The 27,476-nt window shown below is 38.2% G+C and overlaps 1 protein-coding gene and 1 long non-coding RNA gene across 3 annotated transcripts in view; one reads left to right on the top strand and one right to left on the bottom strand.

Annotated features, from left to right (window-relative positions):
• ABTB2 (ankyrin repeat and BTB domain containing 2) overlaps window positions 1-4,354 on the bottom strand; it is a 140,853-nt gene extending 136,499 nt beyond the window's left edge. Inside the window, exon 1 of the mRNA XM_080594498.1 lies at window positions 3,088-4,354. Coding sequence (XP_080450624.1) covers window positions 3,088-3,949 — 862 coding nt within the window. The 5' untranslated portion in view covers window positions 3,950-4,354. The remainder of the gene's footprint in view (window positions 1-3,087) is intronic.
• A 3,293-nt stretch (window positions 4,355-7,647) lies between these two features.
• On the top strand, window positions 7,648-12,781 carry LOC308196055. 2 transcript variants are annotated; one of them, XR_013952044.1, is made up of 2 exons: window positions 7,648-8,580; window positions 9,882-12,781. It is a non-coding gene; the product is annotated as an uncharacterized lncRNA (long non-coding RNA). The 2 variants fall into 2 exon arrangements; XR_013952045.1 differs by having other exon boundaries at window positions 7,648-9,211.
• Window positions 12,782-27,476: the final 14,695 nt, after the last annotated feature.

Raw genomic sequence — 27,476 nt, 5'->3', positions numbered from 1 at the left:
GGAGGTACCCATATACCCAGAGAGCCTCGCAGACCTCCTTATGGCCAAAAGCTCAGATAGCATTCCTCCTTCCAAGGCAGAGATCGAGTCTCAGGCACGAAGTCAAAACTCATATCAACAGCAGAAGGTACCTCAGAGGCGCTACAAATAGTTGATTAAAGAACAGCTTCACAGAAAGGGTAAAATACATAAACAAACCACAGATTATTTATCTAAAAATAAAAATAAAATCCCCCTTAAGCGTTTACAGAGTTTTAAGCTTTACTCTTGACACACCAGGTGTTAATTAGAACATGTTTGTTATAATAAATATTAAGCTTTCAGCCTCCAAAGTCACTAAGAATAGTGACTGGACTACTTTATTTGATGGGAGATTAATCACAGAAGGAATCCAGGTCTAAATCTCAGTCTCTTGGGAATTTACAAAGATTTATCTATTTACTTACTGTTTCTTAGACTCCAAGGAAGCATGCTACCCTGATCTAATAATGAAAATTGTATTTGATAGATCTTAATGCCAGAAAGGTCCATTATGATAATCCAGCACAATCTTCTGCGCAGTACACTGCCAAGGATTTCATCCAGAGACTGCAATGCTTGACCGGAGTTGAAACTTAACCTCTAAGAGCTTTTTATCTCTAGCATCAAATTCAGTACTATAAAACAAAACCCAACAAACACGCGCCAAGTTCAGAATTTACAAGTACTCCACTAAAGTGTTCTTACTATAAAAAGAAACAAAGATGACAGTAAAGCAATAAAGACTGTTCCTTTTACTGGAACAAAACCAGTTATTTTACCACTAGACCTAACTCAGATTTAAATTAATGTGAAGGACAAAATCATTTGAGAGCACTGTGGAGAACGTGAATACTACTAATTTACAATTCCTATGGGAAGAAAGAATAAAGTTTTTTCAAGCTTTTTGAGCCCATATTGTGGTCTTACAATCGCAAGGAAAGCCATTTAGAAGATTCACTGACTTGTGTCAGGTAAAGTAGTAGTGACAGACTGTCACAGGAAATCATAGTATACCTTCATGTGCACTTTATTCGATTTTCAGACTTTAAAAAATGCACTCAATTATTGACAGAATTGATCTGAAAGACAGGAACAATAAAAGAGGCAACAGAAGCCAACCCCTTCTGTGGCCAATGACTGCTTGGTATTACACCACACAAGCGTTATCATAACTGACCATTTGGTGTTTTGAATATTTATAAGCATTTCCCTGCACAGTCACTCGTGTTTCCATTGAGCAACAGCTTCCATTCATTCATTGCACTTTTTCCAAGAAAGATCTCTTAATAAAAAAAATAATAATAATAAAATCTGCAGCTCTGTGAGGGACTGACTCTTCCTCTCCATTTTACACACAGAAACTGTGTGGCAGAAGCACTAAGCAGCCAACAGCTTGAGTGCATGCTTCAATTTATAGAGCCACAATATTTTACTCCAGCTTCCATGGATGAGGAACGAGAGAGGGAACAGAGTCCTACTTTTGCACCTGGTGACAAATAGTCCCATGGTACACAAAGGATTATGACAAGTGTATTGGCAGAAGGTGTTCCTTTATAGTCTTGCATCAAAGAGTTTGTAGTTCAAAAAGTAGATCTCTGGGTTTGACTTCTGCTGTTACATCTTGTACCAGCACCAAGAGCCCATCGCAGGCTCTTTGCATTTATTTCACATACATTTGGTAATATCATCAAGGGGACAGAGTGCAGGCAGAGCACATAAGAGAGGGTTTACGAGCAGCCATCCTCTTACGCAGTAACCAATGAACCAGGCTGACTCACTGCGGAGACACTGCAGCACTGAGGAGAGTCGCTGCACCTACCCGCTAGCGATGGGAACTGCTGCGGGATTGTCCGGACGGGAGGAACAGCAGGAAGTCAATGCAACTGGCAAGCAGAAGTCAAGGGAGTCAACCCTCGTCTGATTAAGTGTTTCATTAGCAGCATTCACCGAAGGTATCATTCCTGCTTAGAGAAACCCTGCTCCTTTACCTGTCTCTCACTGTGAGATCATCTTTTGAAGAGGACACTTGGTTTTGCACACAGTTAAGCCAGGAAGGTACTCTGCATGGGACACCTGATTCTAGCTCCAAGGCCAGCAAAAGCCATGAAACTGTGGGGTACACAGGGTAGTTTTCAGAAATCACATTCCTCTAAGTTTTCCAGGAAAAAAAAAAAAAAGAAAAAAAAAAGATACGGTGCTCCTCAGTGTGATGATGAAAAATAAACTGTGCAGCTTCTTAACAGAAACAGCAAGACTTCAGCATTTCAAATTGCTCCTCAGTCTCCTTGGAAGAGGCCAACATTCCTCTATCTGCTTATTTGCTTAACTGCTCAAAAAGTCTGCTTTCTAAACAAATTACAGAGGTAAGTATCTTAATACTATGTTATTCTCATTACTGAGGCACCATTCTACATGCTCACTTTGGCAGGCCAAGCGCAAGCTCTCATTTATTACACAAGTGTAATTACAACACAGGTTTCTGCTAAACTAGAAGGAAGTCTAAGTAACATGGAGTTTTAAGTTTTTGCTCAGAAACTCAATTTCACTACCGCAAAGGAAAAAAAAGATCTCAATGTTGTTTTCCCTCTCCAGGCTGTATGTGGGAATAACATCTTCAAGAGGAAACTGCAAAATTGTCAGTATAACTTATGCACTGGTTGGAGGCCCAAGTAAATTTTGTTTAAAAACAATCACTCTGTTTTTCTGGAGAGTGGCTTGTAATGCACATTTCTTCTTCTGAGCACAGCGAAATTGTTCACATGCCAGTTATAGAAGAAACACTCAAAACAGCAGCTGGTAGAAAGTCAGGAGACATCTGTTAAGTCAACAGGGCTTTGGTTTCCCATCACCTCGGCACCTTTTAGAAACTGATACACCTTAAGAGGAAAGCAGTATCATTCCTGTCTGGTGAAGACATCTGCTTTATGCACACACAAACCACTACCAAGACGCAATTCAGGTGAAAAGACAGACAAACAAACAGAAGAACCAAATCCATAAACACCAGCTACTTTACTACAAAGCTTGTTGGTGTGAAGAAGAGCAATCGTAAGGGCTGGATCTTACCATTAGCATTTTTCCCACAGATGAGATGTTCGTAGGGTTGCAGCACTCCCCAAAGTTCAGCATCATTGTTGATAACCATCTCCAGGATTTCAGCTGAGATCTCCCCTCCTCCGTCAGGGCTCTGACTTGCCAAAACCCTAGCCTTAATCTCTTCTACAAGGTTTTCCATGCAAGCGGTTAAAGAGATGGCCGCGTATTCGTGAATCCTGACCGAGATCCTAGTGTCCACCATCCACCTGAAGAACCTCCCCACGGAGAGGGTGAGGCCGCATCTAGCCGATTTGCCCTTCCTCAGTCCATCTCCAGCACTCATGCTGTAGAGGGAGAGAGCCTTGACCGTGGCCAGGACACAGCTTTCCGACAGCGACCAGCTCTGGATGAGCTTGATGGCACTCTGCACCTCGAACCTGGTGCACTTGGAGTGCATCACGCTGAGGCGCTGAGCTTCCCGGGCGATGCGGATCAGGGCGCGCCTCAGTAACTGGGAGAGCCGCCTGACAGCTTCCTGAGAAAAGGGCCTGCTCTTCCCATCTCCCTTTGCTTTTCGGAGTATTTTTCCGATGTCTTCATCGGTCCAGGGGTACTCCTCTAGATCCGGCAGCTTAGGACACTTGGAAAAGATATCTGCAACCTCCGGGTCCTCCGGCAGAACCGTGTTCACTGTATCCCAGCTGTTATTCCTACTGTTCATGGAGCCCGAGTAGTACCACCAGTTGCCTCGGTGCTGAGAAGAGGTGAAGGCTTGGGAGTTGGACTTGGACGAGGAGAGACTAAGGGACCTGCAGGAATCCCCTGCCCCATAACCAGAGTCCAGAGTCAGATCCTCCAGGGTCTTCAGAGTAGAGCTGTATATCCCAGCCATAGGAAAGGCGGGCGAGCCAACCGCCGGCAGCGCGACAAGGTGAGGCTGGAGCAGATCCCTAGCGAGCCGGAGCCGCCTGCCCCCCGGGCGGCCGAGCAGCAGGGCGGGCGGGAGCGGTGCGGGCAGCTACCTCCACGCCGCGGGGGGGCCGCGCCCGGCCATCTTCTGCCCGCGGCGGCGGGGCGCGGGGCGCTCGGCGGGACACTCGCGGCGGCTCGGGCTCAACTTCTCCGCCGCCGCTCCGCCGGGCGCCCCGCCCCGCCCCGCCGCATGCAAATGAGCTGCGCCGAGACGCGCCAATCGGCGGCGCCGGCGGAGCGCGTCTCCGCCAGTCAAAGCCGAGCTGGGCGGCCGCTATGCAAATGAGGCCGGGCGGGCGGGGCGGCGAGGGGACGCGAGGACAGCGGCTGCGGGCTCGCCCCGCTCCGGCTGCGGGTCCCCGCGCCGTGGGGCGGCCCCAGGGGGCTGGAGGCGGCGCGCCGGGACCCGAGCGCTGCCTCGGGGCGGCGCCTGCACGGCCCCGGCCTGCGACCGCCCGCTGCCGGCGGGCGCTGCTCGGCTCCCCGCGGAGCGGCTGCGCGGGGCGAGGGCGCCGCCAGCCGGCAGCAGCCTCGCGGCACGGCTCGGGCAGGCGCTCCGCTCCCTGCCGGGCAGCTCGAATCGCGTCTTCTCGGGCACCCCCGGCCCTAAGGAGCCCGGGGCTACGTGCATTTAAAACTCTGAAATAAATATCTTACAGACACACTCGTGGAGCAGATGAAACAGCAATCCCTTCTCACAGCGAGAGACGCTTTCACTTAATGCGAATTTGCAATAGATGAAGGAAAAAGATTGTATTTGCGTACACCTGGGTAAGCAAGCCGACCTAAAGCCCAATGCTTTTGTACATCAGAGGCAGCTGACCGATACTTTGAGCAGACGCTGCTGCTGACCACCTATTTGCGTCCCCAGTTAGCACTGGACTGGTCCGCAGACTTGGCTCCTGTTCAGGATACAAGAGATTTCCTAGCTTAAAATCTTAACACCTTACTTTGGTGGGATCTTGTTTTGAATCTTTGTACTGCAGTATATATGCTTAGTGTCAATAAAATACATCAGAACATCTATTACACATAAATGAAATTTTTGAAAACACTTAATCATTTTTGTTTTGTTTTGTTTTTTCCCAAATCTGCTGGGTAAGCAGCTTCCATTCATGTTAGAAGCCAAAGTGCTTAAAAAGGCATATGAAATTCCAACCAGTTCATCCCCCAAACTGCTTTCTCCACATTGCATCTTCTTTTATCTTTCTTAGATCTAAGCCCAACTGTAAGTGAGCTCTGTTTATTCAGGGCTTCTCCCTAAAAAAATGTATCCACGTGAAGCATAAGTTGTCTAAAAAATGCCGTACATAATTCTCTACTTAAAGTAATTCCAACTTATCACAAAATCAGAATGCTTCAAAACTTCATTTGTGCTCCACTGATGGTTCAAAAATATGTATTTTTTTGACATGGTTCTAATACTCTGTTATTTTACAAATCAAAGCTAACTCTACTATTTTTGCCATATCTTTCAGGCTCAAGCACTGTATATAAGAGTTTCAAGCCCAGTAAAGACAACACAGCCAACAGTGCACGCGGAATATAGGACCAGGCAGTACTGATTCAAAGTACACAGTTTTAAGTCTCATGCCTTCAGTGCATTCAATCACTATACTTTTTCTAAAACATTTCCTTTCCACTTTTACATCTGTATTTCATTCTGTATGTTGTGTACCGTGGACTACTGTAAACTTAACCTTGACTTTTGGTAGGTTCCCACTCGCATCTGGGCCCATTCAGACCGTTGCTGCTAAGGTTGTGTTGCTCGCTTGTCACACAATGCACTCATGTCCTGTCCCCCTACATCTTTCCACCACCTCCCAAGGGGAATTCCTTGTTCAAACCCTTAGGGTCAGATAGACAACTCCCTTTCACCTCCACCCCTGTCTTCACACTGAACTCTATGTGAGCAGGAAGCAGGCAGAGAACCACCTCTGTAATCTCTTTCACACTAAAAGGCCTTGGTGCTTTATTCCATGATACCCACTTGCAAAAGAAAAAACAAACAAACAAACAAAAACCTAAAAACTAAAATTCCTACTGTTCCATATACTTCCTATGACTTATTTTATCATAAACACAAGGATGAATTGCCACGGAGAACTGCTACACAGTTGGCCAATACTAACTTGATTTTTATTTGAGAAAAATGCAGTCATGCAGTTTCGTACAGCTTGACATATTTCTACAAATCATTTCTATTCTTCTCCTTATCACACTTCTCCAATACTCCCACACAATTTGTTACTCCTACCAGTCCAAGTAATTTAACCACACAAAATTCATCCAACTTCACAGCAACATCTGCTTTCTTTATTCCCTCATGAATTAAGGGAGGGTTTTTTTTTCCTCATTTTTAGGAGTTACACTACTGGCCACTCTTAGAATTTCATATCCAGTATTTCCTTATACAATAATACTTTGCCTGATAAATCTTTTTCTCCCTTTACTGCAAAGCTATCACCAACCTTTACCCAAAGCAGACAAACCGTGGAACAGAAGCCCCCCAAGAGTAGAAGGGATATTCCTTACTGGAGATGTAAGAGCTTCAAACTCCAAGATTCCCAACACAATCAAAACAAAACTTTCTGGAATGAAAGTTTTAAAAAAAATATAAATAAAAAAGAAGACTAGACAAATAAGGGTTCTCCACTAGCACTTCCCAGTTTCATATGTATTACTTATCCTTGACAGAATAAGTTTATCATAGGTTCTATGTTCTCCAATGTTAATTAATTATCTATCATAAAATTAGAAACAGCCAATTTTGCAATAGGTTTCCAAGAACAGCTAAAAGAAGAACAGAGTTGAAGGAAGCAATCAAGTTATTTTCTTTATATGAAGGAAAAGGAAATAGTTTTCTTTCAGTGTTTATAACTGAACACTGTAACAGTGTTTATAACTGAACTGTAAACTGTTATGAAAACTAAGTTATATTTCCAGAAAGCAATTACTATACTGGCTAGCTCAACTAGTCAATACCAAAAAATGAAAATGACATACTCAAAGCACTGATAAGAACAAGTTAGCACATCTTGATCTATAAGACACTACAACTATTGTGTTCTTTTTGCATATTTTTCGACTGAAACCGTTAGGAATCACATTTTTTTCCAGACAGTAGAAGTCAGCTTTCTACGGATTTTCTTATAATCACATCTCTCTAAAATTGAAGTGTTAAGAATAGAGAAACTATCAAAAGACTTTTAGAAATATAGGCTTAAAATGTCTAACCATGGAAATCCCTTGACAAACAAAAAAACACCACCACGCTCTTCAACATTCTTTCATTTAAAGAACTCAGATACTGAAGTGCATCAGAATTAATTAGAATTAAAAAGCATCATCCTTCTCTGATACGGAGATAGCAACTAGGCAAATATCATCAAATTCATTTTAAAATAGTTTTATTTTATTTAAAGAAACATAACACAAAGTAAGTGTAAACTCCCAATAAATTTACCCTGTACCAAAGACTCCAAATCAATACTTTTTAAAGTAGAAAATAGCTATATTAATCTGTTACTTTTCCAGGCACAAAATTCAACGTTCTTCTGGTACAAAACATTCATGCACACGCTAACAAGCAGCAAAACCATCCCTTACCAGCACGTCCCATGTGACCTAATTTCAATCACTCTGAAGCAAAGAAGACTCAAAACTTCCACCGGTGGGGAAAAATGAAAAAAAAAACCATAAAATAGTGTTACAATTGTCCTCAACACAGCACTCAGAAAAGCTGTTAACATGGTGTAACCAAAACCTGAAGTAGTACCTCCAAAGCACCTGGCAGGGGAGCCATTTCCAAGCCTTATTTATTGCAGCTGTGTGCGGTGGTGACTGTTAATTAGCCAAGAGGCCCAACAGCCAGCTGGGCTTCTCTTCGGGACATTAACTACTTTGATGGTTATCGCTAGAAATTTCATTTTTACACTACTATTGCTATTCAAGAAAGTGCTAATTCTGTTTTCTCCACTGTAAAAAGATAGTATTTTCCTTATGTAGCTATTTAACTACGTTTTATATGCAATGATTAAAAAAATATTTTTAATAAACTAGCTCTGATAAAAGATGTTTCCCAATACCTGAAGATCAGACTGAGCCCCTACAACAGAACATTTGAGGAGAAAGAACAGATGAAACGTGACTAGGGCTGGTGAATTACATATCAGGTCTAAATCAAATGCCAAAACGTCTACTGCAGGTAAGGGAATATGTTCTGCATATTTTCAAAGCAACTTTGATGAAGAGCTAACATGCATCTGGTGCATTTTCTACATGTAGCAAAATCTCTATCTAGCAAAGGTCCTCAATTTATTGCCTAAGAGCAGCTGAGAGCCCCTTCCAGCAAATTACTAAATGTTAGCTGCTGATCTCACCAGCCTCCTTTATTAGCAAGTAATAATGGAGGTATCAAGTGCACCTTCCCAACTGGAGTCTTTTTCTTAAGTAAAGAAATAATGTTCTTCCCCATCCATTTTGATGCAGAGCACCTTTTCAAAACTCACAATGTGAAAACCTCAGAATATGGTAGCTGATAATTCATAGGTAAATTTACTAGGTAGTAATACTTAAATTTTAAAAAGAGAATAAAAAGAATCTTTACTAAATAATAGAATAAAAGATATTTTTTTTACAAGAACATAGAATCTTATGCCAATACTCTGCTCTTCAAAATTCTCAGAAATAATACTATCTCTTGTGTAAACTCTTCAGATAGTTAGAACTTACTGAAATTTTCTACAGAGGCTGTACTGAAGAAATCTTCGGGCTTGTTGCTAACATATCTTACCTACTTCCCATCACAATTTTATCTGTGATTTAGCTTAGACTAAAACTATTAACAATTAACATTGTTAATTGCTATTAACAATTCCACAGAAATGTTCTTGCCTAAAAAATCCTACCTATTTTTTTTTCTCCTGCACCAGTTAAACTAATAAAAGATGTTACCTGTTCTCCCAGATCTTGCCTCACTGATATCCTTAAGACTCTCAGCCAAAACAAAACTTCCCTTTCCAAAAGATCGCTCTTCATTTTTTCTTTAAGAAATGCTTGCTTAGCATAGGAAATCAGCATTGATTAGCTTTACTATCATTCGTAATGAAAGAAAAGTTACTACTATTCAAAATGATTACTAACTGTGTAGAAATAAGGAGTCAAGTCATTACAACCAATAGTGAGTATTAAGCAAGACAATTTTAAAAAACTGAATTGGTTAAGATTTTATATGGTCTGTTTTTAACATGTTTTCAGATATGAAAAGCATAAGAAACATTTAGAACATCCCTCCGTAATAATTTTTACTTTCAAAAGCTGCACTTTGTAGTAAATACAACTAGAGGGAGAAGGAACCTTGAGTGAAATCTCTGTGCGTATGTATATTAGAAGAAGAGACAGGCATTAGGAGAAGAGATTCCTGATATGAACAAAATATTGTTTTGCTGCTGCTGTCTAGACAGGTTACCTGGCCAGCTTTGGTTTTGCTCCTCCAGAAGACATTAAAAACAACTAACATGTATCAGTAGATGTTGCCATACAAGTCTGTGTATGCTATTTAATATTCTATTTAATATTGGTAATTCAGATTGTCAAGTAATTTAAGTATCACACAACAGTGTTTTCGTTAAGTTTATTTAATGTTATGGGAAATTTTATAAGAAGGAAACATATCCAGACAAGAATCCTCAACTAATAATACTGTGAAAAAGCTATCAGTGAAAGCTTAGAAAGCATGTAGACCCAGAGGAGAGTCTAGCTGTTTCACAGCAAAGTAGCGAAAGATGAAAAGAAGTAAATTCCAAAGATTAATCTTTAAAGGTTCCCTTCTCCATTTTTTTTCTCCTCAGGTATACTGTTTTAATCATGAGCCCAGCATATGTATCAGGTCTGCAGAGGACACTTTCAATACACCAGCACCTTACAGCACAAACCATGTGTTTACTGGTGAGTCCAGCCTTCAGAAATCACAGCCCCCTGAGACCAGCGAGAAAGTCTGCAGTAATGAAGACTTACTCTAGCTAGAGGAGAATGAGGTTAGGGACATCTAATGGATTGGACATACACAGGTCTTTGGGATCTGATGGTATGTGTGCACGAGTGCTGAAGGAGCTGGCTGGTGTCACTGCAAGACCACTCTCCATTATCTGTGAAAGGTCACAGTGGCTGGGGGAAGGTTCCTGAGGACTGGAAGAAAAATGTCATTCATAACTTAAATAAAAAGGGCAAGAAGAAAGACTGAAAGAAATACAAACTGGTCTGCCTCGCCTTTATTCTCAGAAAGTGGATGGAACAAACAGTCCTGGAAACCATTTGCAAGCACATAAGGAAAAGAAAATGATTTAGAATAGCCAGCTTTGACTTATGAAGGGGAAATGATGCCTGACTAACCTGACAGCCTTCTATGATGAAATGACTAGCATGATGGATGAGAGAAGAGAAGCTAATGTTGTTCATCTTCACTTTACCAAAGCTTTTGACACTTCTTCCCATAACATCCTCATTGGCAAACTGATGAAGTACGGCCTAGATAAGTGGTCAGAGAGGTAGATTGAAAACTGACTGAACTGCTGGACTTAAAGGGTTAGGATCAGCATTAAAAGCTCCAGCTGGAGGTCGGTTACTAGCGGTGTACTGCAAGTCTGCAGGTGATAAAAAACTAGAAGGACTGATTGATACAACAAGTGGTTGTGCTGCTATTCAGGGGGTCCTTCACAGGCTGAAGAAATGGTCATACAGGAATCTCTTGAAGTTCATCAATGGTAGGTGCCAAGTACTGCATCGAGGGATGAACAACTCCAGGCCCCAGTATGTAGCTGGCCAGCTGGGAAAAAACTTTGCATAGAAGAAGCATGGGGTCCTGGTCGACAGCATAGTGAACGTGAGTCAGCAGTGCGTCCTTGTGGCAATGAACGCCAACAGCACCCTGTTAGGAAGAGACTTGCCAGCAGGTGGAGAGAGGGTATCTTTTGCCTTTACTCAGCACTGATGAGACACACCCGGAGTGCTGAGTCCCGTTCTGGGTTCCCCAGTGCAAGAAAGAGATGGACACACTGGAGGTAGTCCAATGATGGGATACAAAGGTGATTAAGGGAGTGGAATTTCTGTCATATGAGGAGAGGCTGAGGGAGCTGGGCCCGGTTAGCCTTAAGGAAGTAGGGGTGGGTCTTTGTTCATAGATACCTCATAGGAGGCAGAATAAAAGAGACAGAACTAAGCTTGTCTCAGTGGTGCCTGGTGAAAATAAAAATTAGCAATAGGCACAAACCAAAATATAGAAAAAAAAAAAACACTTAAACATATTAAAAAGTTTTTTTTTGTTTTTTTTTTTTTTTTTTTCGGTGAGGGTAGTCAGACACTGGAACAGGTAGCTCAGGGAGGTTGTGGAGTCTTCATCCTTGGAGATATTCAAAACTTAACTGGATGTGGTCCTAGGCAACCTACTGTACCTGATCCTGCTTTGAGGCTCAGGCTGGATGATCTCAAGAGGTGCTTCAAAACCTCAACACTTCTGTGATTCTATGAATCCTGCTTTTCACATTGTGAAGAACACCTAGATGAACCCTTCTCAGCACAATTTCCCCTTTCCAAAGTCACGCCCTCTTGTCTACATTTAGAATTCCTCTCTTCACTAACATTTCTAGCACTGCCACTGAATCCTCTCATCTTTAAATACCTCTAGTTAATTTAATTTTCAGTCTGGCTTACATTGGCACATATTTTAAAGATGAAGGCATCTTCAAAAGAAACACTTTTTAAGAATAAAAAGAGTATTGGAGACACATTCTCTTACCAGTTCATGGAGGGAATAGTATTATACCATTTGAAATCATGTCAAGTGAAAGGGATGGAACACTATGTGCTTCACCAAAATAGCTGCAAATAATGATGCTATTCTCCAGATTCTATCAGCTATTATTTTTTAACATCCAGCTACAGACTTATACCAGGATAAACTTTTATAATTACCTACATACCAAGCTCTGCTATAACAACAGGTCTCACAAGTCTATACATGATTAGCTGCCAGTATAAAATAACTCCCTGGAGAGTTGCAGTATCTCAGTTACCTGGCCACAGGGTCATGTATCATGTTTCCACTACCACATCCTATATAGGTAGAAGGCTGCTATGGCCCCACATGCCAGAGTACTCACATATTTGGATGAACTTTGGATGTTAGAATTACAGTAATTACTTTAGCCATTCACTGGCTGTAATATTGATGTCTAATTAGACACCTGATAGACCAAATCATATAAAGATGGTAACGGATATGTGTCACACTTCCTGGCACATGTGTACTGAAATGTTGTTCACATTTTCAACTCTCTTTTTCTAGTCAATAATATAGTATTGACGATAACATTTATTAAGAGCCAATCACTATGATCACCATGTCAATAGAAAGAAAAGCCATATAGATAGAGTTAAGGATTGTATTTGTCATAATCCTTGTCAGTTAGGAAACCAAGTAATGTATCATCCTCTAAGACTGCTATAAAATGGATGCCCTAGACTATATCAGACCATGCTGAGAATAGTGTTTAGATACAATGGCAAACAACGCTGAAAGCATTAAAGAAAAATGAAGGGGAAATGCAAAGGCAAAACCTAAAACTTAAGATTGTCTTCTACTTCATCTGGAATGACTCATAACCTTAGGACAACAGCTACAGTATTTATTGATGTACTGGCGTATATGAGTCTAGCAACAGCTTCCTAACTGATACAGGATCACATTCCACAAGGTTCTTACAAACCTTCACAAGGGTTACCCATCTCAGTCTTCACAGGCCATCTGCACGAATTCTTCTGCCTCAAGTTGGACGTAGGGCTTTATTTTCCTAGGGAATACCAAACTCTAGAGGATCGGAAGGCTTCATTGTGTCACAGTAACCCACTTGCCCCACCTTGATGCTGGTTATATGGAAATACCACAACGCTGTACTTAAACTGCTCCAGGATGTCTATCAAATGTCTATTAATTCAGTTCATTGCAAAATGAAGAAGGCTTAAGGAAAAGATGAATACCAGCTTTCCCATTGCTCTGTGAACAATTGCTGTTTGGCACATCCCATATAATGGGGGTGCACGTGAACACTGATGAGGCACTGCCTGTGGCAGAGTTTCAAACAGATCAAGTCCTAAGATATGGCACTAGAAGCACAAGGTGCCTTGCCTCACAGAGTAGTCAACAAGTGCGCAATGCCTCGCGTATGCAACTGCTTAGAATAGTTGCAGGATTGCCCAGCGTAACATCTGAATTGCATGGTAGTGAAGCCTCTGACTTTCTATTTATAAAACTAGAAACAGATCTTGTTTCTTTCCCTATCCCTAGCATCAAGCCTCTGGGTGAGGTAGCACCTCTTTCTGTTCACAATACAGTGACAAAACAGACACAGCATAGTTCACTGTTGCCCATCTTTCTGCAGACATCTGTTTCACAAAGATAAAGTCTGTGATTTCGAATGAGAATAGGAGATTTAAGACTTACTTATAGATCATGTACAGATCATAGTATTCCAGTCAGAAACAGAAAGGTTAAGGCTGAAGGTTAATGAGAGAAGATACATTTGTGTTAAAAGTTGCTCTGTTTCTCTCCGCATTTTGAGGTTGTGCTACACTGAATGGTCAATAGTGCCTACCCTGTCTTACACCAGACACTCTCCAATGTCTGGCGTTTTCTCTCTCCCACCCTTGCTAACATGCCATGTGTGGCCCAGGGAGGCTGTCAGAGTGACAGGACCATGGAAAGTTGTCTTCTGCAATTAGGAAGCTTGGAAATGGGGGTGGATAGGAAACACACCTGAAAGCATCAATGGGAACAGAGCAAAGGAACAATGATTATCACTTCACCGCAAAGATTTGCTACATAGTTTATATAAATTGCATTCCAGCATGTTGCTGATGTTGGTTCCGTAGGATGTATATGGGTGGAATGGGGGTTGTACCCAGGGAGCACTGTGTTTTCCGATCTGTACAGAAAAGTTTCCAAGCAGGCATATACATGCATGGAAATGTATGTGCACTTGTCAGAGCCACTTCTTGCCAGAAGGTGCATCCTACCGTGTCTAGTGCAGTCACATTCTCTCCTTTTAGCTGGCAGTGATCAAACCTGTAATGTCACTAAACAGAGCCCAGGAAGATGTAAAGTTTAGATCTCTCGTTCCTTTCTGTGCTTCTTGTCTCCTCTTTGGCATTAGCCACCTTACTGTTGCACAGCCTAGGCCCCAAGACTAGCTAACCTGTGCATGAAAGAGTGGTCAGCATCTTCTAGGATCTTCTCAAATGGTTGTGAGGAAGAGAAGCTGACAAATTTCCTTCATTACATTTCTTCCCACAAATCATTCTTTTTCTGCCTCTTTATTCCAAGCTAGCCAGGAAAAGAGAATATAGTTGTCCAGCCCTCCAATGCCAGTTCATGAGGTGCTGTGCAGCCACCTTGCAACTGATGATCTTGAAAAGAGGGCATATAGTACTCATATATACTAAATCACACAAGCTCTTTAACTCATGTTGCAGAAATTCACATATATGCTGCTTTCACTTTCTTAAATTTAAAATGGTGCTGCTTACCACTACTGACAGCATTCAGAAGTGTCAGCTTCTTTACAGCCTGTGAACAGATTATTAGGCTGATGGTGCTGGAAGCAACACCCCCATTCTAGACCATCTCCAGGCATACCAGAGCTATGCCTGAGTCTTCCCATGAATGCAAGCCTGTCTGCTGTAATTGAGAAGGTGGCTTGGCAACCCTTCCGAGCTAGATTTGCTAACTGAGCCATATGACTTAGGCTAGGTGTGTTCTCTTTAGCAGGGAATAAGGCAGGGTATGAGGCATACAAAAGTATGATGTCTTCTGGGATGGCATTGGAGGGTAGTCAGGCAGAGGTAGCCACTCTTTGCGCAGCGCCCTCCGCATTGTCTATGTGGCTGTCTCTGAACTATTCTATCAGGCATATCGGGGCTTTGTCAGCAAGGGACCTAGTCCAGAGAGGACTCAAGTCCAGAGAGACCTCGAGTCCAAAGAGACCTCAGGAGTGAACTGTACAGCTTAGACCATGGAAGGCCAGACAAGGAGTGAGAGAGAGCTATGCAAAGGGACAGTGCAGTTGTATCCAGGAAATCCTCATCATCACAAAGGACCTAGTAGCTAAGATAGTCATCTAGCACGTGACTCAGTTTAAGTCTTGTCTAAATTTTGCATTTGAACTTGATTTCTCCCATATTCCATGGAACTGTTCTAGCCATCAACTATTTACTGTTCTGGTTTGGCAGTAAGTCAATAACACATTGTGCTAGCATAGCAGCAAAGGGCAAGCAAGAGACAGACTGTTGTAGTACTGTCACTATAATAATCACCTGAAAGATAGGAGAGAAAAGCTCAAACATGTTTCTGGAAAAAAAAAATAGATCTAAATTTCAATGTAATTACTAAATAATTATCAGTACTACATAGTCAGCATTTCCAAAATAATTACCTTAAGAATGTCTAACACGCTAGAATTAGGAAAAACAAAAAACAAAAACAAAAAATCAACAACAAAACATCTTCATTTACAGAATTCTCTCCTCGCTAAGAACTTCCTCTTTTTCCTTTGCAATCCTTAATTTTCTTTTCTCTGATAAACTCAGGAGAAGATAGCCATTTCCAGTATTCAGTAGAAAATCTTGCCTACATGTGCACAAATCCAGAACAGAATCTTGTAAATTCTTCAGTTTTAGATATACTTCATATAGTTTAAGCACTCCAGAGGGAATATCACATAATGCCTGTTTAGTACATGAATGACTGATTACCCAAAGTTAAGCCAAAATGTGAGTAAAATTGTATCTAAAATCTATAAGGCACATGTGAAAATGCAACTCACCTAGCATAATCATTGAGAATGGCATTTTTATGAAAAATAAAACAGAAAAGAAAACATTGTGATTTCAGTAAGCCATTGAAACATGAAAGTGTCAGATAGAGGTAACATCTTCATGTTCCTCTCTTAAAGATTTTGTAACAGTTTCAAAAAATCTTCTTATATAAATAACTTCATAATAGCACAGTAACCAGTATTTTGTGAAAAACTGTCACCAAATTGTAACTGCCCTCTATTAACATTAAGAAACCATTTTCAATGAGAAGATTTAATGTCTGTATATCAAAGGAGGCATTTGTATTTTGACAATTTTTGCTCTAATGAGTGTACTAACAAAAACTTTCTGAATTTATACGCCAGAAAGTACTTTATATAAGGCATAATTCATACTTTTTCAGTATGCTGTTTCCTAGTTTCTGTGTGAATGGACAATATTTCACAATCTCATTACTATAGCTGTGATGATGCTGAATGTGTACACCACTGTGGTTTTGCTTCAGCAGAAGACTATGTGTACTTCTAATCCAAAATGTAAAATCATGTGAAAAAACAGTAGGGAAACAACCACATAATAGAGTTCCAAACCCCACTGTCCATTTAGTACATGCACATGTAACTTAGTTGCTAATTGGCACCATTGGCTCAAGAACTGCCTCGTCAACACATAGCCTTAATAAACAACACTGGCCAACTCCTTATATACCTAGTTCCAGTTATGACACAGGGAGGCTTATTATCATATAACCCACGAAAATTTTTCCAGCAAGGAGACCAGTGACACAGGCCAATTTGTTACTGCCACTCAGGATGAAACATGCACTGTAGGCAATGGGTAGATAATTACCAACTCCCTTTTTTCCACCTGCGTCACTGGGAGGGCATACCTGTGACACATCGTCTGTAATGGAAGTATCACAGTGCTGCATAATGTCTATATGCATAGCACATCTCAGTAACTGCTCCTGAAAAAAATAATGGAGAATAGTCTGTATGATTCAGTAAGAGTGGGGCTGCTGCCATGATTATGAAGTATGGGATCTATCAGCACTCAATGAAAGGATGAATCAGAGATGTATCAGATGTTGACAAAACAATGAAATTTAATGATGAATGGTGGGTGGATGTCATAGGATAAGCCATTAGAATAGGATCACAACAAAAACCTCCTTGTTCAAATGTATTAAAATACAGGGGGATAGACACAAGTCTATTTCCTATCCTTAGGAGAACGTTTTGCACTTAAGTTCCAAGTAGAATGTAGCCTTTTATGACTACAATATATTGGTTAGAATCCCTGTGACAGGTAAGCAGGAAAAGGAGCACAAAATCAATATAGAAGAAGATGGTAAAAAGTCTCTAGAATCTGCTGTGCAGGCAGAAAATTAAGATATATCAGCCATCTTTATCTTGAAACCTATTTCCAGTTTTCAGAAAAATATATGAAAAACAATGCCAAGCAGAAGAGATATTAGCACACAGTAAAAACAAACAAACAAACAAAAAGAATCCCCATTCCCTATCAAATTATCAACAAATAAAAAAAAATGTTAACCTGTTCAGCCAAATAACATGATAATCAGAGGACTATTGAAAAATAGTTGTTTTTGCAGTTAGTGAATTGGAAGTAGTCGGTGGTGAAAACTTGGCTTAATTTACACAGTTGCTATCATATCTTTCAAGCGTTTTTTTTTTTTTTTTCAAACACTTTTAGTGTTTATCTTATCTTGAAATAAATGAAGGCAACATATTCTGAGAAAATGTGTATTCCATTGTGCTGTTGAAACACAAAATAAAAACTGCTCTTGGCCCAAATATAAACAGGAAATGGGCATAAACACAGCAGATAGGAATTCTGGTAGATCACTGCAGGTCTTTTTATGGTGTTTATAAGTTTGATGGTTTGTAAGTTATGTTTAGCTTAAGTTAAGCCAAAAGGAAATGTCAAGAGGAGAAAAAAAAAAAGAGGTGGTAGTAGCTATAATTCTGTAGAAATAGTGAAATTCACCAATCACAGACAGAACACCAATCAGGTTCAAAAAAATACAGTACAAGAAAATTAAAATAGAAATTAAATGTAGGCTGTCCAGAGACAGTATGGAAAATTATCTACCTCCATTTGTTATAATACTATCAATACATCTAACATTATAAATTAGGTAACAAAGAGATCTTCCCGATGTTGTGTCTCTCTGATACTGCGCTAATATTCATGACATCATGCCACTGCCCTTAGTGACAGAAAATATCAGTTCCTTTACAATTTGTAATCTGAAATTTGGGTGAGATATATTATTAGTGGGCTAGTCATCCATCGGTGTTCGTTATTTTAGATCTTACCCATTCACAGTACTAAGATATCCTTCTTTCTGTTAAAATCATAAATAGGATATTGCATATACTTTTTTTTTTGTGCTACATTATTGTAATTCATTTGCTATATTAAGTGGTTAATCCTTTTAGCAAAGTTTATTTATTATTGCTCCTTTGTCTTCCTTGAAACAAGTTCCCTAGAAATCTCTTGGTTTCCAGGTTGGGTCTAGAAGCCAATACTGGGGAAATTCAGTAATGAAAGATTGGCTCATCAGAATATATATAATCTGAGGGATGCTATAGGTAAACAGAGCTTCACTTGCAACTTCACCAGCAGACACTGCTCCAGCAACAGACATCAGAACTAAGAGGGGGAGGATTTCTCTCCCAAGTTTTCAGTATAACAGGAGAAAGAGATGTGACCAGGAAATTAATAATGAGTGCAAGACATACATAATGTATGTGTACATATACATATGAATATAACATGCATGTATAATAATACACATATAATGGCTACTATAAAACATACAAAGCACTGAATAGACATTGCATGTGCATTCCCAATATTGTTATATTTCTAATTGTTGAGTGTTTATTTTGGAGATAATCTATCCCTTTTGCTATAACTAGATATAAACTTATTTAGCTGAGCTGGAGATCTGCTGTTTGTTATGATACCTTCCTTTGAATATAAAAATTAATTTAGGTACCATAATCTAATTTTAAACCAAAATCTTTCCCTAGTCATTCTTGTGACAAAACAGCTTGTAACAACAGTTAATCTATCTATATATATATAATATATAGTAGTTAATATATATATATATATATTTTTTTCCTACATAGTAAATTTCCTGGCAATATAAATGGCTTGCAAACCTCTTATAAATATCTTCTACGTGGCTAGCCAGGGTGCAAGGGAGAATTAGTAGCTAGAAATAAACATACCAATATAATTAAGCTGGTAACTCAGAGTCAACCTCCAAGGAAACAAAAACAAAAAACAAACAAAAAGAAAGAACACCCTAATAATTTATTACAATTTCAAGACACCTTTCACCACTTCTTATATGTCATGAAACAACCCAGTTCTATACTGATAAGTCAAAATAATTATTATCCCTTCTAGCCACTTCTATAAAACAAGAATACATTTTAAAAACATAACTCTCCATACCCTTCAAAACCTGAGAATTTTTAGGATGCAAAAAATTGATCCCAATCTCTAAATGAATGCTCTAAAGAATACTACAGTTATGGAAGTATTTTACTTTTTTACTGTATTAGATGCCTCCAAAATTTATTTAAGGCAAAGAATTTTCTTTGTAGAAAATTATAGAAAACCTCAGAAAACAGGTCAATTTTACTGAAGAGAACTAAACTTAGAGGAAAACAAACAAACAAAAAAAACTCCTCTATTTTTCATCCATCTATCTGTAGTCACAACAGTCCAGGGCTTGTCCAAAGCCTTTTTTACTCTACTTCAGCAGAAATCAGAAGTAGACCCTGGCAATTGTTTAAATCTTAAACAACAGCAGCAACAAAAACAAAAAAAGCCATTTTTGCAACCCATAATGATACATAACTAGTCAATGTGAAAAGCTGCTTTTATCAGAATGACTCAAATGTTGCCATTACACAAGACAGCTGGAGCAAAGGGTATCAGCAAGCTGCTGGCCATATGGCAGACACTGTGATGGACCAATTATTCTAGGCTAGAAGAGCTATTTTTTATTTAATATGCTACTAACACTGCTGCATTTCACTCTGACCGTGCCCTTTGCTTCAGTGAATCTCATAAGAACTGTGCAATTTTTTGTGTTCTTTCTTATTGTCAAAATTAAGATATGTAAGCAGATGGTATACAGACTTGTTCTTAGTATTCCACCCTTAGCTTCCTCTTATTATGATGCAAAATATACTGAGAATGACAGCCACTTAAAATGGAAAAAAAAAAGGTTAAAATATTCACACCAAAATAAAAGCAGATTTTCAAAGGAACTGAAAGCCTACAACTCCTATCAGTTCAAATACTAATTAGCACGTTACTACCTTAGGCTTGATTACTCCCTTCGTTCTTACGTGCAACCATCTCAAGGGGCAAACCTCATATCTTGCATATATTGCTGTTATACCTCTTAAATAGGGCAACTAAAGAGACAGACACAATTATTTTCCTATAAAAAAACAGATATTTAAAACTGCATTTCTCCCCCAATTCATTGAAATTATCTTAAAAAATCTGAGTTATACTCAGCATTTGAGCTAGGTTAAAGGCAATGAAAATGAAACAGTGACCAGCTAGCTTCCATGAAATATGCTAAAGTGTATTTGTATTTTTAGGTCAAAAAAAAAGGAAGAGAAAACATATTAAAGTACAAGTGGACTGTATGCATATTAAACTCAGAAAATATTATCTGTAATGGAGTCCTGGCAGGCAGTCTCTTCACTACGAATTTGCAACAATTGCCTCCAGGTGATTCCATGGGAGACTGACCCATCAAGTCAGCACATTAGATTATTACATATGTAAAATGCTTACTGATACTCTGGCACAAAAAGAATAATCACATGTACATTTGTCACATGCGAGGTAAGTCTTTTGATATATCTCCGCTTGTACAGACTCACATTTTCACAATTTACTTAAACAAAAAAGAAACCAGTCCAGCTTTTATTCAAACACCTAAATGTTATTCAGATGTCTAACGTAAGTCCCTCAGGTTTAAAAATTTTTGGCTTGGTGACTAGATCATGTATAGAGAATCTCTCACTACTTGCTTCTTGGTTTCAAAGACAGACACATTTTCTCACTTCACATTTTATAAATGCTACATACCTTCCTCTTCATCCCTCCTTGTTTTCCAGTGTCCACATGATCACAGCAAATCTGACTTTCTTGTTGCCATTCCACTGTCTGGTTTGGTTATTTTTTTTCCCCCATAAGCTTCACATGATCATATTGTTGTCTGTTCCAGTCATAGCCATGATACTATATTCAGAGGAAAATTCAGAAATCATCACTATCAAGAATTATATGTGACCAGATGACAAATCTTAACATTGTTTTAGTACCCAAATTAACTGAAAGTTGAGAAATGAACTACACCTACAGCCATCATTACTGGTGTTGTTCACCTCACAACCTAAATGTCAGTCATGCACTCAAAATGCCACCAATGTGGATTCTTTTTTTTTTTCAAAATTGAGTGCTCAGATGATAAAGCAGTGTTGAGAGTATTAGGCTTATATGCAGCCTCTTTCATTCAGTACACATTCTGTAGGCCTTTAACAAAGCATTTATGAGGTACACCTTCCCACTTGCAGCGTGCAATTCTAAAATTTAATCTGAAATATTACACTGATATTTTTCAGCCCAGCATCCAACTGTTCTTTCTTCTGCTTGTGTATCATAGAATGTAACATAAAATGGCACAAAAACTCTGTTCATACATCCAAGCAGCAGCTTCATTTTGTTTTTTGCTGGTGGTGTTGGTGGTGGTTTGTTGTTGTTGTTGTTGGCACATTAATGAATTGTACAAATAATCTCTGTGTACCAGTCTAGAGACATACCGATGCATTTAGCTATGGACATATAACCAATATTTTCAAAACCATGCGTCTAATTTTCACTGGCAGTGAAATTGCCTGATTTTCAAGTGCTGCTCGGCAACCAACATTTTAAATTGCTTTTAAGTTCCTGAAAATGCAGTTGGTTTGAAAAAACAGTTCATTTAGGATTCCAAAGTATGGTCTTTCTGTATTATAGCAATGCAGTTAGTAAATTTCTAAAATTTAGGAGCAGCACAAGGCCCAGGAGCTCCAAGTTGACTACCACTAGATATACCTAGGTGTATCAGCTGATCAACTTTTTATGGAACCATGATCTATAAGTACACCTTATTAGTTGGCACCTATCCTGAAGGTCTTAGGGCTAAAACCAAAAAGAAAAACAAGAAAATGACAAATATAGGTACAGAGAAGTTAACCTATGTTTTCTGAACCTTTCTTACACAAGAAAACACAATTTTGGTAGGAAAAAGCATATCAGACCATTTTATGTAATGTAGCAACCAAATGAGGCCAAAGATTCAAGGTCTACTTTTACTTCCTCCATGTTATTTGCTTACTTATATGTATAGGAATATAAAAGTGTGTTTTGTTACTTTGCTTTTTGCAGTCATTGTACAGACCACTTTTGATGTTCTGTTAAACATCATTGGATCATCATCAGTCCTCAGATTAGTACGAATAACATTGAGCTAACCTGCAGAAGTATGTACAGAAATCTGAAAATAAGTTTTCTTCATTGTTAGTCCAGTCTCTTAAAGAGACAATCACTCCTTTCTTTTCCTTCTGTCTTCAAAATCTTAGCTTAATATCACCAAGATTTTGTAATGCAATTTTAGTCCAGGGTTTTGAAAACGATAGGTAGCTTTGAAAAAAGGTATGGTGTACTAACTGCATGATAGTAGTTATATATCTTCACATGTCAACTGGTAATATAGTCCTGTGGAATTTAATGATAATATTTCAATTTTATTGATGATGATAATTAAAATGATAATATTTCATTTTTATCTCCTGAAGCCAAGATTTGGTTGGTGCCACTTACATGGTCTCAATACTGTTTTGTGAATTTAAATTATACGTTATTAGCTCATCTAGAACTTATTTGTTGGTAACTACTAACTATAGTCAGCTGAATGGTACAACATTATTATGAACTTAGGAGAGCTCACTAGTTAAATAACAAATATGATTAGTTTAATTAAGCAATAGCATACATGTAAATGTATTTTAGCACGGCAATACTCTCAGATGTATTATAAAGGTAGGCAACTAAGGCTTATAGAATATTATAACTATTTTCTGTAGTAAATAACTATATATAACTTGTATAACAATTTTTCAATTTTAATATCTTAACAAGAATAATTCAATTTTATAAGAGCTATTGGTAAATATATCCAACTATCAGAGTTTTTCAAAACTTCCATGACATCATTGATTTTATTCTTAATGTAAAATGACGACATTCTTGGATTTTTGGCCTACTCTTTTATTCTCTCTTACCAACAGGTATAGTATTACTCGTTGTACAAAAAATTATCTTATTTCTACAGAATTAGGACATCAGATAAAATTATATCTATTATACCAAGGATCTTTTAGATCAAGACTCTGTATTGTACATGCAAACATCCAGCAAGCCAATTAAGTACTTGACTAATTCAAAACACATGTGACTGTCACACTGGATGGGTGACCCATTTTAAAGCTTAAGGGCTTCTGATTTTAACAACAGAAAAAAGCATTACATTGTCTAGCTTTAAGTCTTCTCTTATTCAGAATGAAGCATTAATGGGCAAAATCAAGTTTCAAAACATATATTTTAATAACTACTGTTAGGTAAATGGTTCATATAGTGCTGTTAACATTACAGAGAACAACTCCAGGAAAACATTCATAAGCTTACTTATTGGTGTTCTAACTTGAAAGAAAATCAAATAAAAGAAAATGCATTAACAAAATAAAACTGTAGTTATATGATGTGAAATAATTTTATTAATGCAGCCTTTAGGAATAAAAATATAAAACCAAGATATCCAAAATGATAAATATGTGTTTGAATGTCTCACCATGTGAAAAAGGCTGCATTTCTCATCCTATAATTGTCTTTATTTCAGTTATCTCAAGAAGTATATTGCGACTCCCATTTCAGCACTAAATATGAAACATGGCTTCTTGATAATGATGGTCAGGAATACTGTTTATGCAAATTAAGAAATTGCAAAACACAAATATAAATGAATAAAGTGTTTTTTTTGAAAAATCTTGAAAAAAAATACTTTATTCTAGGGCTGGTATGTCCATTGTCTTTTACCAACCGCATACAGTATTAAAGTTTGAAGACATGCCTGCTCCAGAATCATGAAGTTTTTATAGTCTATGAAGAATTATGAAGCAGAGGAAAAAAGAAAACCCTGTAGTTTGAAACTTATAAACTATTACTAATCTAACACACTTTTCTATCTCTGAGGTTAGTCTCTTTCTCTAGTGGTTTAAATGAAGACCTTATGGCTGAAAATTACAAACAAAAAAAGGGGGTTCCTATTTTCCTTTTCCTGGCTTTCTTCTACATGTATTTTTCTAGAAGTCCACATTTTCACTCCACTATACATCTCAGTATCTCATTCTGTCAACTGACAGCCCAATATATGTGTTTCCCATATAGGCCAGCTTTTACTTCCTAGGTGCTTACCTTTTACAGTGATATTGTTCTCTCAGTCATCCCTTTAAGTCCACCTCTACTAAAGACATTACATCTTTCACAGTGAGTGATCACTTTAGTGTTTTCCATTAGATTGGATGGCTGAAAATATGAATTAAAAAAGGCAGCATACAATGCAAGTTACTGAATGATAAACTTATCGTCATGATAGTTTAAGTAGTAAAATGTTTTCAAACATAACTTTAATAGTATAAACACAAATTGACAGTTTGTTATTCCGTATGTCATATTCCAACTCTCCTTCTCCCCATATACTACGTCTAATATCTTAGCACCTGTCACCCAGATGTGGTTGGCCTTTAATAGCATGGACTTCATGTCTAATTGCAAGTTTGACATGTAAAATTGTTTTGGGTGTGTATTGTGACTTTGTAATCAAGACTGACAATATTATCCCATGAGTTCTGTCTGCTATATTACAGTGGATATTGATCTGTTATTTTTACTAAATTTTCTCTGTTTTCTAAAATATAATAGCAATCATTTTCTTCAATAATGGTATATGCCATATCTACTCCCCAGTCCACTGTACTGTAAGTAAACAGTTAGTTCGCTTACAGTGTATGCTCCTCTTTCACTGCTCTTTCCTTGCCCTGATGCTTACCTCAGTTGTGACAAAAAAAGGATTGGTGGAAAACTTATTTGTAGATGTTCCCAAGGTACTGTAAATATCCCTAGGCTGTCTACTTAGAACAGGGCCCATTATTATTTCAAGTGTCTAAAATAGTTTAACACTTCACAATTGGAGTACAAATAATAAAATCAAATAGTCTATATAGTTAGACTCCAAAGAGTTTAAAATAGTTTACCTCACAATTGGAGTATATGCACTACATGAATTTGTTTCATGATTGAAAATACATTCAGAATATCAACTATATTTTTATTATGTAAACCTAAAACACAGTCTTTATTTATTTTTTTCTGACCTTGTTCTTTATGGCACAGGTGAAGAACATATCCAGGCCTCCTCTCTAGATAGATGGTTTGGATACTCTGAAAGATTTAAGTTTGAATATCATTAGTAGAAGGAGGGAGAAATTAAGTCTTCCAATTCTGCGATAAGTATTCTAGACACTAATCTGCTTCATTAAAAATGAGCATTAAAAAGAGCAATCTTGTGCTGCTCTTTTCTAATCCTTTAGAATAAAAATCTGAGTGGTCTCCATGCTCTGTGTTGAAGTTAAATGCTCTGGCTATGTAGCAGAAGTACTCCAAGTATATCTACTCAACAAATGTTGTAGAGAACATGGGAACATTTGCGACTCTGCCTTAATCATAAACTGGAGGTAGGCACCAAGTCAGTCATCCAAGATGGCTGATATTAGTAGCATGAAAGCTTTAGGTGCTTATGTAACTTAATTAGCAAATCAACAGATACTACTGACCTTTTACTCAGCTAACTCTAGATCATTCCCTTCGGTGTAAAGGACTGAACTAGGAGTGAAGTTTATGTACAGTACGATTGCATGTGTGTAGCTGTGTGAAATTGGCCTTGTAGTTTGCGTTTAAACTCACTTTAAATACAGAAAACAAAATAGAAATGCTAAGTACTGTGACTTTTAATCTCACAAAATCTTAATTAAGGGTGAAGTGTGGTTTGGATTATGCCTCAGAAAGACACGCAGCAACAGAGAACCAGTCTCCCCAGGTAAATAGAGATGATTAATTTGAAATTGTTTGAAGTTTGTTTACTTAATGCATATATAACAGGAGGCTTACTCAGGCAAATAAAATGCCTCAGGAATCAAATATCAAAATAGATGGTGGCAGTGGTTGGGGAAACCAATTAACATACCCACAGCAAGGTACCAGTGGAATTTAAACCAATATTCACTGCTTTACTGAAAAGGCAGAAGATTATTTTTTATAAGATGAAATGAGAGAAAAAAGTTGTGCTTTTCTCACACTTAAGTTAGCCTTGGATGTGGCTTTTCATATCAAATGCAGTTTTTCAGTTTTAATAAAGCTAAGGTGTTTTAATAAAGTTTTAATAAAGCTAACTCTTCTTGTTCTTTATACACACATATGTATGTATACACAAGTACATGTATTACACTAGCATTACAGTTAAAAAAGAAGGGTTATGAGGAATGAAAGAAAAGCACTTCCTCTAAGTTACTCTTATTTTGAACTAGGTTTATATCAAACAACTTTATCTACGCAGATTTGTTGACAGGTGGTGTTAAACTTTAAAGGAAAAGTAAACAGAAGATTTTCATGAACATTCACATTTCCCTCATTTTGCTGGTTAAGCAAACTCATATATCGACTGCTTGATTTTAACACATAATATCAAGTCCTTATGAAAAGACCTTTTTAATATAACAGTAATTTTAAAAACATAAAAACTCTACAGAAAAAGACCATTTAAGTCCGAATTAGTACCTGAAATGGTCATTAAATGTTCTCAGAAATGTCTGATGCTGAGGCCTACAACCTTACTTGCAGAATGGGACCTACCGCATTGAAAATAAAGTTTGCTATAAGACCTTGTAATGAAGCTTGAATACTTTGTTGTTGTTGTTAAACTTTAGCTGATATTATAGGGTATGTACCTGCACTGTACCAAGACTTCTTAAATCTTTGTAGATTTACTCCTGGTTTAGCTTTACCAAAGATTTTCTGAATACAGTGGAAGTCTGATACATGGAGTTCATCAGTAGTTGCACAGAAGATGCAGTAGTTTGATGTATATTTAGCATAAAAATAGTAGAAACATAGGTGACCTTTCTTGCTCTTCTTTATGATGTTGGGTATTGTGTCAAAGAAGAAAAGACGGTAAGATTCAGAGACGGAAACAAACAGACAAAAACAAATAAACATCCAAAGTGAGGCTGAAGAAGGAAACGGATTTTGCTGAGCTTAACGCTGAGAAAAAGGAGTACCACTAGTGATATTCCTTACGTACTTACACATAACTGTAGATACTAGATAAAGAATTGTCTGATTGAAATAATGAACTA

The sequence above is a fragment of the Anser brachyrhynchus genome (genome assembly GCF_964034855.1).
Source record: "Anser brachyrhynchus genome assembly, chromosome: 5".
NCBI classification, from domain to species: domain Eukaryota; kingdom Metazoa; phylum Chordata; class Aves; order Anseriformes; family Anatidae; genus Anser; species Anser brachyrhynchus.
The sequence above is the reverse complement of the archived record's forward strand: the minus strand, read 5'-3'. Positions and strand labels throughout refer to the sequence as shown.